General features: G+C 36.6%; 1 protein-coding gene across 1 annotated transcript in view; it reads left to right on the top strand.

Moving 5' to 3' along the window:
- Positions 1-17,037, top strand: part of LOC593255 (vacuolar protein sorting-associated protein 13A) — an 88,670-nt gene that overhangs the window by 55,211 nt on the left and 16,422 nt on the right. The window contains exons 34-52 of the mRNA XM_030994176.1: positions 656-752; positions 1,510-1,682; positions 2,388-2,566; positions 3,564-3,691; positions 4,890-5,037; positions 5,608-5,794; positions 6,350-6,466; positions 6,868-7,023; positions 7,534-7,630; positions 7,774-7,958; positions 8,379-8,507; positions 8,685-8,892; positions 9,524-9,685; positions 10,424-10,558; positions 11,072-11,235; positions 12,393-12,479; positions 13,230-13,390; positions 14,268-14,397; positions 15,770-15,853. Of these exons, the coding sequence (XP_030850036.1) occupies positions 656-752; positions 1,510-1,682; positions 2,388-2,566; positions 3,564-3,691; positions 4,890-5,037; positions 5,608-5,794; positions 6,350-6,466; positions 6,868-7,023; positions 7,534-7,630; positions 7,774-7,958; positions 8,379-8,507; positions 8,685-8,892; positions 9,524-9,685; positions 10,424-10,558; positions 11,072-11,235; positions 12,393-12,479; positions 13,230-13,390; positions 14,268-14,397; positions 15,770-15,853 (2,727 nt within the window). The remainder of the gene's footprint in view (positions 1-655; positions 753-1,509; positions 1,683-2,387; positions 2,567-3,563; positions 3,692-4,889; positions 5,038-5,607; positions 5,795-6,349; positions 6,467-6,867; positions 7,024-7,533; positions 7,631-7,773; positions 7,959-8,378; positions 8,508-8,684; positions 8,893-9,523; positions 9,686-10,423; positions 10,559-11,071; positions 11,236-12,392; positions 12,480-13,229; positions 13,391-14,267; positions 14,398-15,769; positions 15,854-17,037) is intronic.

The following is a 17,037-nucleotide window of genomic DNA, read 5'->3' as shown; positions in this document are numbered from 1 at the left end:
TTGCCCATATAGTTGGAAACTTTTTTTTCTTATTTATTTTCATGAAATTATTGTGAAAATATGATTTATTCTTGATAGATAAGATTTATATCTTCTTAGAACTTTACTGATCAACGATAAAGAATGATCAGTATAATGTGTGATCAATAAAGCTACGAGAAGATACAAACTTTATCCATAGAGAATAAATCATAGTGTCACAATCATTTCATGGAATGAGGAAGGGAAAATTTACTCCAACTTTATGAGCAACAGTATAACTATTCTTTACATGTATATTGACATGATTATGAGTGTATGTAAATTTTTGGGATGAGGAAACAATGCTTATGTATGCATTTCTTTAGCGTTTGATCAGGAAAGCATTGTGCATCCTTATACTTCTTTTTTATACTTGCCAAGTTGCCATTGATAATTTAAAAATATGGTGCTTATATGGTTTTGATAATCTATCAAAAGATATCAAGATATTTTGATGCAAAAAAGCACATAAGTACAATATATGCATCATAGAATATAATAATAATGATTGTTATAGTGACTTTACATAAATGTATACTGTGTGTTTAGTATTATGCACATGCACATGGAGGTTCTTGTTCTTCGTGACATGCTTTAAATACAAAATACATGTACATGTACCCATCTATTTCAGATCAATATTGGAGAACAAGACATTGTGACAATCTTGGCGACGCTGAGCGATAATTTGATGGCGCCCCCTAGGGTTGTTGCAGAAGCAGTGATTGAAGGTGAGTCAAGTTCTTTTCTCTTTGTAGGTTTATTTCCATTTTCTTTTTGTTTTGTTTAATATATAATTGTTTATCATTGTATTTAGTTTGTTATAGCGACTTTGGTGGTAAGCGCTTTATAAGCACCGTTTTATTATTTATTATTATTCTTGTACTCGCCATTGAAACAGCAACAACTTTCCTTAACCAATGAAGTTGTCAAAATAAATATCTCAAGCCTCAATATTTATATGTCCATGTGATTATTAAATGTTAAATTATTTAACATTTTGACGTGGTCATTATATCTAGAGAAATAAATAATATTTCTTAGAAAATAATGCTGCATAAGTAAGCCTAAGATATGGTTATTTTTGTTGGTGTGTGTCCGTGCTTTGAGCAAAGGAATCATATCTAGCAGATATATGTCAAAAGAATTACGTACCATTGTCCCAACCAACTTCATCATGTTCATCTCTCTCTCTCTTTCTCTCTCTTTCTCTCTCTTTCTCACGGTCTCTCTTTTTGTAATATCCCAAGCATACAGTACTGAAAACCGGAGAGTAAATTTTCAATTATATTTGGTTTTTGTTTGAAATTTTCCATTTAATTTTCACTAAAATTCAACTTCACAGCTTCAAATAACTATATGCACAAAATCATCAAAACGTTGAAGTACAAAGTGTTAAATATCTGTATTTTCTTTTCTAATATTTTTTTTTGATGCCTAGAATGTACCTTACCATCATCATCATTACCGATATATTTTTTCTTCAAGAAACCATGGTTACCACAGAGGCAGAAGTTCATGAAAATCTTCCAGGTACCAGTGTCACTCCACCGGTCCCTACACCCACTCCTCCCAAGGATACCAAGCCAAGGAAGACCATGTTCATTCAGTTTGTGATGGATGGAGCTGAGCTCGAGTTCTATACCAATGAACAAAGATTGGTAGGAGAACTACTCTCTTTATTTTTCTATTCCCCCCCCCCCCTGTCATTTAAATAATAAATTATCTCTTCTTAATTTTTACTTCCCATGTTGTTTTCTTTCTCAATCTCTGTCTCATGTCTCCTCCATTCTCCTCACCTCTCCTCTCCTTTCTCTCCCCCATATTTTCACAATTTTACTCATCTCTTCTCTCCCTCTTCCTCTCCCTCTCCCTTTACCCCTTTCTCTGTCTCTCTTGAACCCTTCCTCTTTCGATCTTTTCTTTGTGTCATCTCTATCATCTTTCTTTCTCTTCTCTGTGTGTATCTCTTTTCTAGCTTCTGCCCACTCTACCTTTCTCTTAATATTTTCCTTCTCTCTTGTCTCTGTCTTTGTACCAGTTACCATTGGAAAAAAAAGCATGGGGGCTTGGACGAAGTAGCCCGAAATGCCAAAAAGAGCCCCAGAAAGTCATAAAAGAGCCCCAAAAAATTTGCGAGAGTTCAGTGCAAAACAAATAAAGAGTGTTATTTTCATGCAATCAAGGTTGAAAAGTAGCCCCGAAATTGTTTGAATAATTTTTTCCCTGCCAGCTATCAGCATAAGAAAACACCATTTAACATCCCTGGCTCTTGTATGATAGAAATCCCCATTTCAACAGTACTGTATATCATTGTTTCATAAGCAAGGTATCCACTTCTCTCTCTTTTCCTGATAACATTTCAGCAAAGGAGTGGAAAGGGCGTATCTTCCCGTGACCCGAGGAACGGCCTGTCTCGCTTCAGACTCCATCAGGTCAATGGATCAGCGTCTGCGTACAGCACAGGAGCCATGAACGTCACAGCCAGCGTACTCACAATCACCCTGGAAGACATTCGACCCAACAGCCCACTTGCTATCAGACAGTAAGACAATGTTTCCATGTTGCTCATGTAAAGGGAGAGGGCCCTAGGTTTCCATATGCAGAAGGCCATAATTCGCTGACACCAGACCATTAATAGGTGTACAAGTCTTGTACACGGCAATACACCCTAGTCTCTCAGAGAGTCTTAGGGTGAGGAAAATGTCAAAGCATTACACAAGGCCCGTTGGTCATAAAACTGAAGGCTAATCCTGGTGATTGACAACACTTGTTATTGGTTAAACACCCGAGCAGTGTCAAATTCCCCATGAGAGCCCACTCCCATGCATCTTTAATACATTATAAAGCAGTTATTAAAGGTCACTCACAATGAACTTATAATCCCTTTCTCCATGAGCACTCACAAATCTCTCAATGTTGAGGTTTGTAGAATTACTAGTGACTGCATTTTTGTCAAAACATACTTATAAAGTAGTTAAAATGAAAACATATGTTCACCAATTTTTCTTTCTCAGCTAATATTGATGGATAAAGCTATCAACTTCACATTTTATAACATTGTGGAATTGTGGATTGATTTTACATATATGTAAATTGAATGATAAAGAATGCCAGTCACTTTTCACATACATGTACATGTAACTGCACAAACAAAATATTACATTAAAGACTGCTAGCAAACTATTTCATCTCATAGGATCTATGGAATGGTTCCCAGTTTTTCTTCCATTTGCTGTTTTTTCATAATAATCTCTCAGTAACTGTGTTAACTTATTATATTATGGGCGTTCCCAACTCAAGCTATGCTTTTCAGGTTCTTGCTTCTTTCTGTTATCTGAATTATTTACTGTATACTCTACAGTATATGTTGAAATCATTGTGACAGATATAATTTATATACATTGTATTTCAAATTGTACCATTAAGAAGGAAATAAATGTTAATACAGAATACAAAATGGTGCTACAATGCAAAAAAAAAATTATGCTTTTCATTAATATCTTTGTTACTTTTTTTCTTCTCATTTCTCTCTTTGTAAGATTACTCCTGAAGAGCAGTAGGAAGGTTCGGCTGCGCACATCAGCTGCTCCAGGGAGCCCTCCCTCACCCAAGGTGACCCCCATGATAGAGTTCACCTACACTCAGGATGAAAATCAGCTACAAACCTGTGAGTAATAGGGAACTGTACAGTATCAATCTTAAATGATCTATTTAAATAATTGTATTATGTTATTGAATTTGTAAATATTGCATATTCATTTGATTATGTTATATCATGTTGAAAAATAAAGATACCTTCAAACCTTGGTAACCCTGATGATAGAGTTCACCTACACACAGGATGAAAACCAGCTCTACAGACCTGTGACAGAGATGCCAACTGTTCCGTTTTTGCCGTATTTGTTCCATTTTTTCGCTATGAATACGGCAGTACGCAGTACGTTTTTTGTATGTTTTGTTACGTTTTTTTTTTTTTTTTTTTTTTTTTTTTTTTTTTTTTTTCTTTTTTTTTTTTTTTCTTTTTTTTTAGCGATGTTTTTCTTAATTTCTGATCATGGGCTTTGTGTCGTAAGTGTATTATGCACCTACATCTTAAAACGATGCACGCAGGACGGTGATACGGGCCCCAAACTGCGCACATTGCGAACAACCTACGTCTAATTGTATGCACGTCGCGCTCCGATCGGGGTACGTATACGTGGTACTGCCTGGTTTTTTTAAGCTGCTCGATTGGGCGATACACACTGTATGTTAAGTTGAGAGATTTTTTCAAAAATACTGTTTTTTGTCCAAAAATACTGTTTTTTGCTCTTAAGAATACTTTTTTTTTGTTGAAGAAGGTTGGCATCTCTGCTGTGAGTAAAAAGGAATTGTACAGTATCAGAGCAGTCTACGTAGTGATCCTAATTCTGAAAACAGGGTCATCTGATTGGTAGTTTACTGGTCAAAACCTTCTTTTTACACAACTAATTTGAAATTGTTTGTAATTTTGAATGTCACCGGCTTTCTTCGTCAGACTGAGTTTGTCATACATTGTAGATGACATTATGACAGCTTCGAGAGAATGGGGTTGTATACTGTACATTTGAATCGACTGAGTAAAAAGAACATTTTTCAACCAGTGTTTGTAATTGTACATTAGGCGAAAGATCCGATTCTGATGAATTTGATAATAATCATAGAATGGGTTGTCTACTTACATTTTTAAGTGAAAAGATGTCCAATTATACATGTTCAAACAGAGAATAAATCAGTAGTTTATGAAACATTTATTGTTCTTTATTCTTTATGCAATTTGTACGTCTACATGTCCAAATCTAGACACACATATTACACCTATTTATCTCTTGTTCTGTCCCTTGCAGTTGACTTCATCATTGAAGGTGTGAGAGTGAACATCTTTGTGCACTATCTTCTGGCTATCTATAACTTCCTGAGTAGTGCGTTGACCCAGAGCAAACTGGAATCACCGCTCAGTCCCAGCGGTGGACAGACATCCAGACAGACATCTAGGTACGTATTATACCACCCCTCCTCCCCCTTCTTTTGGTCGTGACACCACTTTGAGGCATGAATTACAAGGCATGATTATCAGTATGCAGCGCGTCAGAGTGAAATATCAAGGTCAAAGTCAAATAAGATGTAACCTATAACTAGGGAGATTACTTTTATTTATGTACACATTGTGGCTACTTTGGATATCCATCCATAACAGTGGACAGTCATTCATTCCATAAGTTCCTGTAAGGAGAGTCTAAAAAATGGCCTTTGAAATTAGTTTGCTGCTGCTTAGATGATGTTAATCTTAATCATATCTTTTCTATTAGAAAAGAAACAAAGATTTTGCGCCATTATTTTTATGTGTTGATGAGTCGCAAGAGGAGATGAAACACATTTTATAGCTGCTCGTAACAAAGGTCCTATGTACAGTATACTCATGTATCTGTGTGATATACAGTATAGTACAGAAATGTACATGTATAACAACAACAACAAAACGCCAAGCTTTACCACATATATGAACGAGCCTTTAACGTTGGTTCATGATCAATATTTTTCCCCTTGCTGTCTTTCAAATTGCAGGACACTGTCGGTGCAAGGCGGTCCAGTCGGTCAGAGCGTGAGTCAGTCAGAGGGCTTGAACCTCAGGGCTGCGACCCCGGCAAAACCGACCTCTAGGTCACTTCAGATCAAGTGTCAGCTGCGGAGGCCAGAGGTAGTGCTGTTTGATGACCCAACCAGTCAGAATAGCCAATGTCTTGTCCTTAGGGTAGGCATGTTGCTCATGTTTTTATATCATATTTTTTCTGCCTTGAAGTTATTGGAGCAACTTCAGAATACCCCACCACTAAAGTTGACCAAACGTGCCTAGGTTACCTAACGCTTCACCAATGAAGCAAATTCTTAAACCTAAGTTTCTTAGGTAACACTAACTCCAATCCTAACCCTAAATCTAAATCTAACCCTAACCCTAGCCCTAGGTGTTGGACATTCATGTTCATAAATCTTATTCTAAAGTTCATTGCCTTTCTGATTAAAAATAGATAAAATAGGGTAGTGCCTGTATATGATCTGTGTATTTTTTAATGTGAAGGATTTGTTGGTCCGAATCTTACTCAGAAGAACAGTTGCCACAGCCTATTTTGGGGGAAAGTCAAGGATATACTGTATCAGGGAAATATCTAGCAATCTAGTTTTTATGACATGTTATGAACCCTGAATATTCTTTATATTACCTTAAGTGTTTATTATGATGCTATAAAATCCTTCATTGCATGAAATTTATCTGTTTTTTACCTTTCTTATTTAATCTTTCATCCTGTAGAGTGTGGGCAAATTTGCCTATAAGAGCAGTGAATCTGGACAGCAGGTAGTTGCCAACTTGGATAAAGTACAGGTCTTTTCCTGCGTCTACTCCCAAGCAATGAGGACAGCTTATCAGGTAAATACATTATCTTAGAGACTCCGGTGGAAAGTGTTTTATAAGCAACGTTTCATTATTGTCATTATCTTATGCATGTGCTTGGTGTACTGAATTCCCCCTAAAATTATTTAATTCTCAAACTGCTATTGAATGTGTTAATACATGAATCAGTGGTTTATTTATGATAATGATCATAACCTTATTTATTTTTCATCATTATTACATGTAATGACATATCTCCATGAAAATATTTCATTAAGTAGAACCATGTCTTTGTCATACTATGAAAAATGTCATTTTATTTGACTGGTTCATAATGTGATGTGGATATACACAATGTATCATGAAAAATTTAAGATTTTTTGTTAGACTACACATCTGTAAAATACCATTAATACTTGTGTATTTTTTGTAAACAGGTGCTTGAACCTTGTGCAGTGACTTTTACCCGGGTCACTACCCCTGACCAGGGTGACCTGATGACCGCTGACCTGACTGATGTATGTCTTCATGTATCACCAAGAGTCGTTTATGTCGTCAGGGGGGTATCCGAGGCCCTTACATCCGTCACACAGGTTAGAAAAAAAATCATTGCTTTTTCTACGTTTACATGTATGTGTGCACTATTGTAAATACGTGCAATATTGTGAAATTGAATCCAATTACTGGGGTGATAATATTATCCGTTCAAATTTACTTGGAACTTGCTCAGTTGCTCTGTTTATATAAAACAAGGGCATTTGTATTGAGGCAAGTGTGCGACTGGCTGAAAATAGTCTAACTTGGTGCTCAACCATTTGTAATATGTGCATGAGCATTGTTTGCACTGTATAGCCATACATGTAAATACTAGCTGAAAGAAACCTCGAATTGGATACTGTTTTGCAAGGAGGTGCTACTGCATGTATATACAGTATCTGTAGCCTACGCCAGAACTTTGCAAAGTCTGTTTTCAATTTGTAGACTTCTACATTAATCATACAAAATGTACCACAGTACCCCTGTGCATTTAGGAAACTAGAATTTGCTTTTTTTTTTAAATGGTGAATAGTGTCATAACTAAAGAATTATTTCTCATTATACAGAAACCTGCCAGTAGCCGACAGCTCCTTGAAGATTATGAGCATGAGGATCTATGGGGTCCTAAACCAATCTTCTCTCACAGCTTCCATAAAAGGAAAGGTAATAATCCGGTTCAATATCAGCCCTTTGTCTCTGGAAATGTGTGTCTTTCACAAAATTCAAATATCATTGAACAGCATAACAACATGTACAAGTTGTTTTTCTTTTACATTCACCATTCGTTTATCTCGACAACCTTGCAGGGAGTATGAAGAACATGGTAGACTTTGCCCCACCTACTGAACCCACCACCACACCCAGGCAGAAGCTGACTGTCCAGCTGCCCAGGTTTGAGGCCTTCATGGAGCTAGAGGAATCCCTGGACCATGTGGCCCTGCTGAGGCTGACCTGTGGTTTCCATGCTTCTGTCATTGACTGGTCCTTCAATGTAAGTACTGACTGTGAGAATCGCACTAAAAGAGAGAGCGAGAGGGAAAGCTTAATTACTCATTGCCTGTGTTTGTTGGTGAATGAACCATGTGACTGACTGTTCAGCTGCCCAGGTTTTAGGCCTCCATGGAGCTAGAGGAATCCCTAGACCATGTGGCCCTGCTGAGGCTGACCTCTGGTAGGATGACGAAACCCTTTGTGTTAGTAATAGCCATATGCCCTCATGGTGACCATATGGTAGGAATTCTCTCCAGGGAGTTCTGATGGTGCACATTGCGCGCATTGTATTGCATTTAGATTTATTTTTAAAAGAATCTTTTATATCAGTAATTTCAACTTGTTTCAGCCTTCAGCTGCTATGTTTTTAAATCAATAAACCAGTTCAATTCAATTCATTTTTTTTTCTTTCTTATTTCAGTTGCGAGCCGAGGCTGAGATGCATCTGGGTATGACATCCTTCAATGAGAAGCTTTCAGTGTGGGAGCCCATCATTGAACCTGTCATGGCAAAAGAGGGAGATTACAGACCATGGGAAGTCACTGCAAAGGTAATATGATGGTGCTGATGATGATGGTGGTGGTGATGATGATGATGGCGATGGTGATGGTGATGGTGATGGTGATGGTGATGGTAATGATGATACTGATGATGATTATGATAATAATATAATGACAATGATGATATAATGATAATGATGTATTATCATTATGAATTTATTTGTTAGTTGACCCGGGCAGAGAGTCACCCGATCAAGTGTTACAGCATGTGTGATCGGAGCCCTGATGGTCCGAGGGACAGTGTCGATGGAGGTATCCAGCTGGTCCATACCCCTGGTTCCTACCCGGTGACTGAGACAGACTCTGATAGTGACACGACCAGTGAGACAGAGCTGGAGTGGGATGGACATTACAGCAGTAGCTTCCTCAGCAGCGGTGAGTTTCATTCATTTTTACCTTCTTTTAAGTGATTCATTTAGGCAATGATTCATTAACAGCCCAAGAAAGAAAAACAAAGAAGATGCAGTAAATTAAAATGTAATTGATGTATTGTTCTATGTAATATATTTATATCTTGACGATGATACTACTACCCCTCCTCTCCTACCGGCGCTATAGTTTTCTTTAGAACTATATGCTCTAGAAAGATTACTGACAGTCCTTTTCAGGACTCCCCAATCCTCCCCCTCTCTCTCACGGTATAACCGTAAGCCTACTGTATATCTACATCACCATGCAAGCCGATACTTATAAGCAGCATCTAACATATTAAAACACTCACCGGTAAAATTGGTAATATGACATGTACATTTATACAAAACATGACCTAGTTGATGTATGCTTAGGGCTTGAAATTTATTTTGTTCAAGATACAGAGTATGAATAGCGTTATGGTAAACGTTTTCTGACATACATGTAGTATAGTGTTTAGTCCAAGCTGTTAAATTTAGAATTCAACTTGTGTAAGAAATCCATGGAGAAGCTGTAGATGGAGGATGTGTCTAACAAGAAATATTAACATTCTATGAATTTTAAATGAATTTTTAAATTTGGAAATGAATTTCAGACATTGCTAGCCCTCAGGACGAAGACAGGAACCCACCGACGGAGAGCAAGTCTGAGAACGAAGATGATGATGAAGACGAGGGAGGATTCTTCAACAAGGTGGAGAATATCTTCAGGGACATATTCACGAGTGATTCGGAGGAAGAGGAGGAGGCTGCTGGAGGTTTGTATACTAATGCATGTTAACACTGCCTTGAGAGGAAAATAGTTTAACACCTATCTCATGTCTCGCATTGAAAATCAATAAAGGGAGTGTTCATTACATTGAGTTTGTTTAATCACCCATGGAAAAGAATTATTCTTTGAGGGAAATAATCATGATTGTATTGTGAAATCTAAATATCTTTAAAAGAATGCAATTGCATTGTTGTACATTGTATGAGTAGAGAGACTGCCCAGCAGAAGAAGATGCAACCACCCAAGATAACCTTGTACGGGGAAGATGGTGATGAGGGGGAAAGTATCATCTTGCGGCTGGCAGAAGGGCTTACGTGCGTTGCGACATTCTGATAAAAATGTGGGCGTACACTATTGTATTGAGTCTTCAAAATATGTGCTTATTTGACATGTTACTACTGGAATTAGGTATTTTGATTCCATTCCTTTGCTTTATTACTTGATAAAGAGAGAAATCTCTGTCATGTTTACAAGTTGGAATAATAGTGTTCAAATCAGTCAAAAAATCATGAGCAAATTATCAGAACTTTTTGCTTTGAGGCGTAAACATGTGCTGATGTCCTTCTGCTAGGTGCATGCTGATATGATCATTGACTGAAGGAAGTGTAGGTATCTTTCTTTAAAATGAGATAGCAAGTACATGTACATGTATGTTTATAGTTTAATTACTATATTATAAAACAAAGATTTCAATTTATGTGTTTTAATATTGATTATCATGTAGGAGGTAGAAGTGAAACGGATGGCGGTAGGAGAATGGAGTTGGCTCTATCAGCAGGAGTGAATACAGGGCAGTCAGATAGTGGCATATCATCATCGGCAAGGAACTCAAACTCACTAGCTGGCTCGGAACCAAGAGGTTTGTCAAATAATTGAGGTTATGCAGAGTGGGACAGACACAGAGACAGAAACAGAAAGAGGGGGAGAGGAGGAAGGGAAAGAGAGAGAGAAAGAGAAAGAGAAAGAAAGAGAGAGGGGGAAAGAGGGGATGGAGGGGCTGGAAGTTAGAGAGGTATTGGAACAGTGGAACATCATCGTCATCCAGGAACTCAAACTCACTGGGTATATATAGCTCACTAGCTAGCTCAGAACCAAGAGTTTTGTGAAATATTTAATATTTCACAGAGAGTTGAACAGAGAGAGAGAGAGAGAGATGGAGAGGAGGGGTTAAACTTTGGGCAAGGAATGCATCCTCAATTACCAAGTCCCTCAGATAGAATATGAAGCCATGTGTACCCTGAATACAAGCATCCTTTTCTCACCCAAGCAAAATACAACAAGAATTTTATTTTTTTCATTGTTTTGTTGTTATTGCTGTTTTTTTCTCTCTTGTATTCCATATCAAATAACATCAAGTAATTTCTTCTTCCAGATGAAATGGATAGCGATACAGAGGTCACCGACGTGGAGACGATGGCCAACTACATCATCGTGAACTCACAGGACAAACTCCAAGTGACGGTGACCCCTGTCTCGCTGGGGATCGTGAAGGACCTTGCTGAGGCTTTCAGTACAGTTCCAGAACCACAGCTACAGGTAAGGGTTAATAAAAGGCTGGTGGGATGACTGATAGGGGGTGTCAAGATGATGAGAGTCTTGACAATAATAACCCACCTTGGAGATACAATTGTACTAATGACCCCTAAATATCCACATTAAATATCAAAATTTAACGTCTTAACATAACAAACTGAAGGCAACTAATATTCAACCACTTCATCCTTTCCTTCCTAATTTATTCTTTAAAATAACAACAGTAAATAACTACTGAAAATTTACTGACATTATAAATTTCATAAACACAATACCACAGGCTATCGTCGATCCAACAGAGCAAATATACGAGAGAGGACCAGAAACTATGCCCTCTCACATTGCCTGGCGAAAATCATCCAACAACGATGGAAAACGCCATTAAAACCAACAATAAGAACAACAGATCTTTTACACATGGAGACGTCACACTTTGTGTATTTTAGAATAACAATGCCAAAGTGATGGAGGTGCTTCATGAATTACCTATTGTTTGCCCGGTTGAAAAAAGAATGTACCGCGGTGCATAAATGAATGATGATTACACAACTTTCATGAACACATATCCAGCAGTTATTACTATGGGTTTTGTAAAATTAAAATTTATCTGTCCATGATCAGATAGTATCTCTGTAGTGGCTTATTGGTTTGATGCATGATTTGTTTTCTACTTTTGATGGAGTAATTGAGTGGTTGGGGATGGTGATTGAGAAGATTTAAGCACTCTAACAGTGATAAGTATGTCAATGAATGTGATGAGGATAATGAAAAGGATGATGATGATGATGATATGATGACAAAATGCTGGCGATCTTAGTGATGATGATGTTGACTATGATATGGGTGATGATGATGATGCTTATGCTGATAATGGTGATGAAGATGATTGTGTTGATGTGATATAGAGGACGGTGATGATATCGATGATGATGATGATGAAGATGGGGATGATGATGAAAAGAATAATGATGATGTTGATGATCATGGAGATGAGGAGGAGGAAGATGATGGTACTGATGATGAAGCTGATGATGTGGAGGATGATGATGGTGATGTAGAGGATGATGATAAGGAGGAGGAGGATGTGCAGGTGTAGCAGGGATGGACTTATTTTAGGTGGTAATGATGATTATGAAATTGATGTGAAATCTTTCTAACAGATAATGAGGAATATACCAGAAGCATCCACTCAAATAGTCAACACAACAGGTTTGAATGCAAGACTACTAGTGCCTTCATCTTTCATTGTAAGTACATATACATTATCTATTTTCTTTACATACAATCAATGAAATATCCAATTGTAAATTGATAGTCCTGTATATATGCATACAAATGTACATGTACATATGTAGCTTCAAAATCTTCTCTTCCTGTGTCTGCAATATGCAGTCTGTTGGGAGTCAGAAGAGAGTTAACTGGGAGGGATATTCTTATTTTCCTACAAAATTGAATTGAATTGAAAATTAAAACTCATATACTTTAACACACAGATAACGCCCTTCTGGCTCTGAACGGACGATACACTGCATATGATTCATCAAATATCACTTAAAACAATATATACTGTATACTGTACTTTCGCACATTTATACTTCATATTGTCATTTTACTCTCATATACATTTAGTTATCTTATAAATGTGAGCCATAAAGGGTTCTTTGTCTCTTTGATGATTTGGGAGGGGTATTTTTATTTTTCTACTCTTGTACTTCATTTTCTTAGAGAATTCAATAAATAAAAGTTGCATAATGTTTTATGATGCATGTGCAACTTATAAATTGTAGATAGATAGATAGTCAAATTTATTTCACTCCTCATAAAAAAAAACATTTAGATAAAATAGCATACAGTATCGCATACATTTACATATAAAAACAAAATAACATACATTACAAAGAAATCTGTACAGTGTGTATGTCTATGTCAATGTGTATTGAAAGCTGCATGTTTCTGGAATCTTTCAAATTTCCCCCTCTCATCATTATGCCATGTAGGAGAATGCAGAGTCTGTGGGTATCAGCCTTGTACCCATCAATGGGGGACTGGTGGCACCCAGCAGGGCCAACCACCAGCCCCTCACACCAGAGGAGACCCACGGGGTCGACGCCCCTGATACAGCCTCGCCCGATCCCGAGGATCCCTTAGAAACAGAGGGGTAAGTTATGGACTGTCTGGACAACCCACTCTGACAAATATTACCGTACATGAGTGTGTAAATTGTTAAGTATCATATATTTAATTCATGTTAGCAGTGCGTAGGTACATTAAGAGCTGGGGGAGAGATGAAGGAAAAGGAAAAACTATATGAGAAAATATAATGAGATACGTTAGAATAACATCAATTTCATGGAAACAAAGTATCAGAAACCGCATGATGCTTGAATGTATATAACTTTGGGTATTTTAGGAAATGATGTTTCATGGTTAGGAAAGTGCCTTTTTCCTTACTCGCATCGCTCACATGCAAAATTTAGAAACAGGATAGTTTCAGACAGCAAAGTCTGTGAATGTCCCTATAATGATATGACAATATTCGGGCACCTTGCTGCCCAAGTATCGCCATGGTTCGGGCAGCATGGCACCGGAATATAAGCTTATATATTGTAAAGTTATGTCAAAATGAAATTCAGTTTGCCTGTGTTTTACCGGAGCAATTTTTGAAGTTGTCAAGACCTCTTTCAGACTTTCCTGAACTAAATCACTCAAAGCTCTTGAGTTTTTCTTTCTTTTGTTAATCCCTCAATCTCAATCTCTGTTATGGTTTTGGAGTATAAACTGTGCTAGTGGTTTCATTCACAAAATTTTAATACATTCATTTTTTCATTTACATTTACAGTCAAACGTGCTTTAGTGACCACCTGTTTACAAAGACCACAGTTTTGTTTCCCTTGAAAATGGTTTCTCATTGAAACATGTACTAAAGGAACCTTTCTACAAAGACCACTTTTTGTGTTTCCCGTGGGCGGTCACTATAGACAGGTTGACTGTATTATGATCATTAATCTCTCTTATTATCTCTCAATCACTGTTAGGCTTGATGACTTAGAGGAGGTGGTTCGGACTTCCAAGTACTGCAAGGAAAAGTCACATGTCTCTTGCATTTCAGCAGACGAGACAGACAGCGGAGCTCAGGATGTCAATCAAAATGGAGTCACGCTAGAGGTATGCTCGTTATATACATAGTAGATGGGGATTTTCGAAGCCAAATTGGCAACACTATTTTTTTCTGTTACGCGATTCCCATGAAAGGTTGTGAATCTAAAATGTAAATACGTTAATTGAAATTTATGTGGGCTTTAAAATGCCAATTTTAGGGAAGACAATTCTTTAAATCTATAAATGTATTGCTAATTTGAAGATTTCAGTTCCTATTCAAAATTTTGTAGGATCCGGTATGTATTTTTTCCGTGTAATTAAAGAAAGCAAACAAAACAACAACAATTAAAAAACATATATTATTGCACGTAATATTTCAATTGGCACCAAGCCATTTACATCTTTCACTATAAAGAAAAGCACTGCTGTTCAACTAACAAATCAATATATACTCAATTTAAATTGATTACTCAATATTTAATATACATGTAAATATCAATATTTACTAATCAGATATATATTGTATTTACTTTGTTTGTTAGTCTACAGTAAGAGTGATAACAAAATTAATTTGCTTAAACAATATAATACTGAACTCTACTTGACTGTTGATTGTGTTTAAATGTGTATACATGTACAAACTTTTGAACTCTGTATGTTTTTCTAATATATTTGTTTGTGTTGAAAATCTATTATTTGTAAGAATGCAGTCTAAATCATCATTTAATAGTTGTACATCCTGAAATGTGAAAACCAAATGAAACTTGGTCTATTGTACATACATTAGTCAGATGTAGCAACATTCATAATGCTCTTTTCATCCATTTAGAACATGATAACTTTCTAGATTCTTTTAATAACTTGACAGTATGTAATACTGGTACATATAATTTAAAACGTATGTACATGTAATATTGCATTAATTACTTCTTTGTTTCTCCATTTAGTACTTTCAAATCCTGAAAAGAATTTTGCAAATTTATTGCAGGCTATACACTATATTAGAAAGATTCTTCAGTATTCATATTGCGTAGCCATTCTTGTTTTTCTTCATTTTGTATGAAAACTACAGAATTGAAGTGTTAATGCTTTTAGTAGTAACATGTTGATTTGAAATCTTTGTAGTTAATAGTTACATGATTATACTTTTATTATTCTCCATTTACTATCTTTACATCATAGAAAATCAATTAAACTTTCTGCAAACATTGCTTAAAGATGTTCATGCGTGGGTATAGTCGTTCGTGAAGTAGGCAACTTGGCAATCACTACATAACAGAGAGCCAACAGATATTACGCTCCCGTACGGATGTACATGTACGCATAAAGGGACACTAGTACGCACTGGAGCATAATACCTGTTGGCTCAGTGTGCTGCCCTCTATATACCCACGCATGAGCAACTTTGAAATCTGCTCTTTATTTTCTCCTGGACCAGGTTGATGGATTCCGATCCCTGACTAATCTGATTCCTGCTATAGCTGGCACTTCTCTTTATCCTCTCTCTCCTTCTAACTCTCAGGCAAGTAATATCATCTGCATGTTACATGTACATAAATTATGTACAGGAAATTGTCTGTATTTGTTTGATTGTTTGTTTCACCTGATTTCTATTAAAGAATGCATGTTTTTGCTTGTACATGTAAGTAAGCAACCAGAGGACTGATGGCTTTAAGTCCTGTCCAAGAGACTTGGTAATGAGGATTATTGCCTTACCAAAGGGCACTAGTGCATCAACTTGGTTTCGAACCCGGTACCCCCTGGTTAGGAGACCACTGCTCTACCACTGAGCCATCATACCTCTTATATTAATAATGGCATCTTATATATATATATATATATATATATATATGTATAGCACTCATTTCCTTCATGCTACAATGCTTCAACATCGTTACCCCGATTATAGCTGAGTCGCCAAAATAACTCATAAATAACCCAATACACCTGGGTGTCGAGTGGCACATAAAGATGAAGACATTAGTGCCGGGCCAGGATTTGAACCCTGCACCTTGGGATCTACACTCTATGACCTATCTACTAGACCACAATACCCCCTCCTGATCCCAGCCATCCATGCCGTTTACACAGCCCTAGTCAAAATCAAATTTAAAAAATAGTGGAAAAATCAACACTGAATATAGTTTTCCTGTATCTTTTGTTCCAAATCTTTAGCCTAAAGTATAGGTTTTTGTTGTTGTTTATTTTTCATATTTTACCATTAAAAAATTGAGAAAAATAGCCTAGTTTTCCTTGAAATACCATAACAAATATAGATATGTGAAAAATGGCCAGGGAGGTACATGTATCTTTATCCCCACTCTCCCTCTCACCCTCAGGTAAGTAATATCAGGTTCGTATTACAGCTGATTAGATTAGAGGATTATTTCATCCAAGCTGTGACTTAAATACATATTTCTAATTATTACTCTTCTTCATCTTCGTACATGTTCACTCATATTTTGAATGATTCTATTTGATGATAATATTTATATATTTCATCTCCTTCAGTCATTATTTGCAAGTGTTTTTCATCATATGCAGATTTTCTTAATATCTAATTCACCATAATTTATTGAAGTTTATCATTACATTTGTCTATAATTCATTTTATTGTTTGTAATTGCATTTAACATTAAAGTAACATTGTACAATGTAAAGCATATCTCCGAAATCCCTGCATGGTTTCCACATTGTGTAAGTATG

The sequence above is a fragment of the Strongylocentrotus purpuratus genome, unplaced genomic scaffold, assembly GCF_000002235.5.
Source record: "Strongylocentrotus purpuratus isolate Spur 01 unplaced genomic scaffold, Spur_5.0 spur5_scaffold_21, whole genome shotgun sequence".
Lineage (NCBI taxonomy): Eukaryota > Metazoa > Echinodermata > Echinoidea > Camarodonta > Strongylocentrotidae > Strongylocentrotus > Strongylocentrotus purpuratus.
Note: the sequence above shows the minus strand (reverse complement) of the source record. Positions and strands in the feature narration are given on the sequence as shown.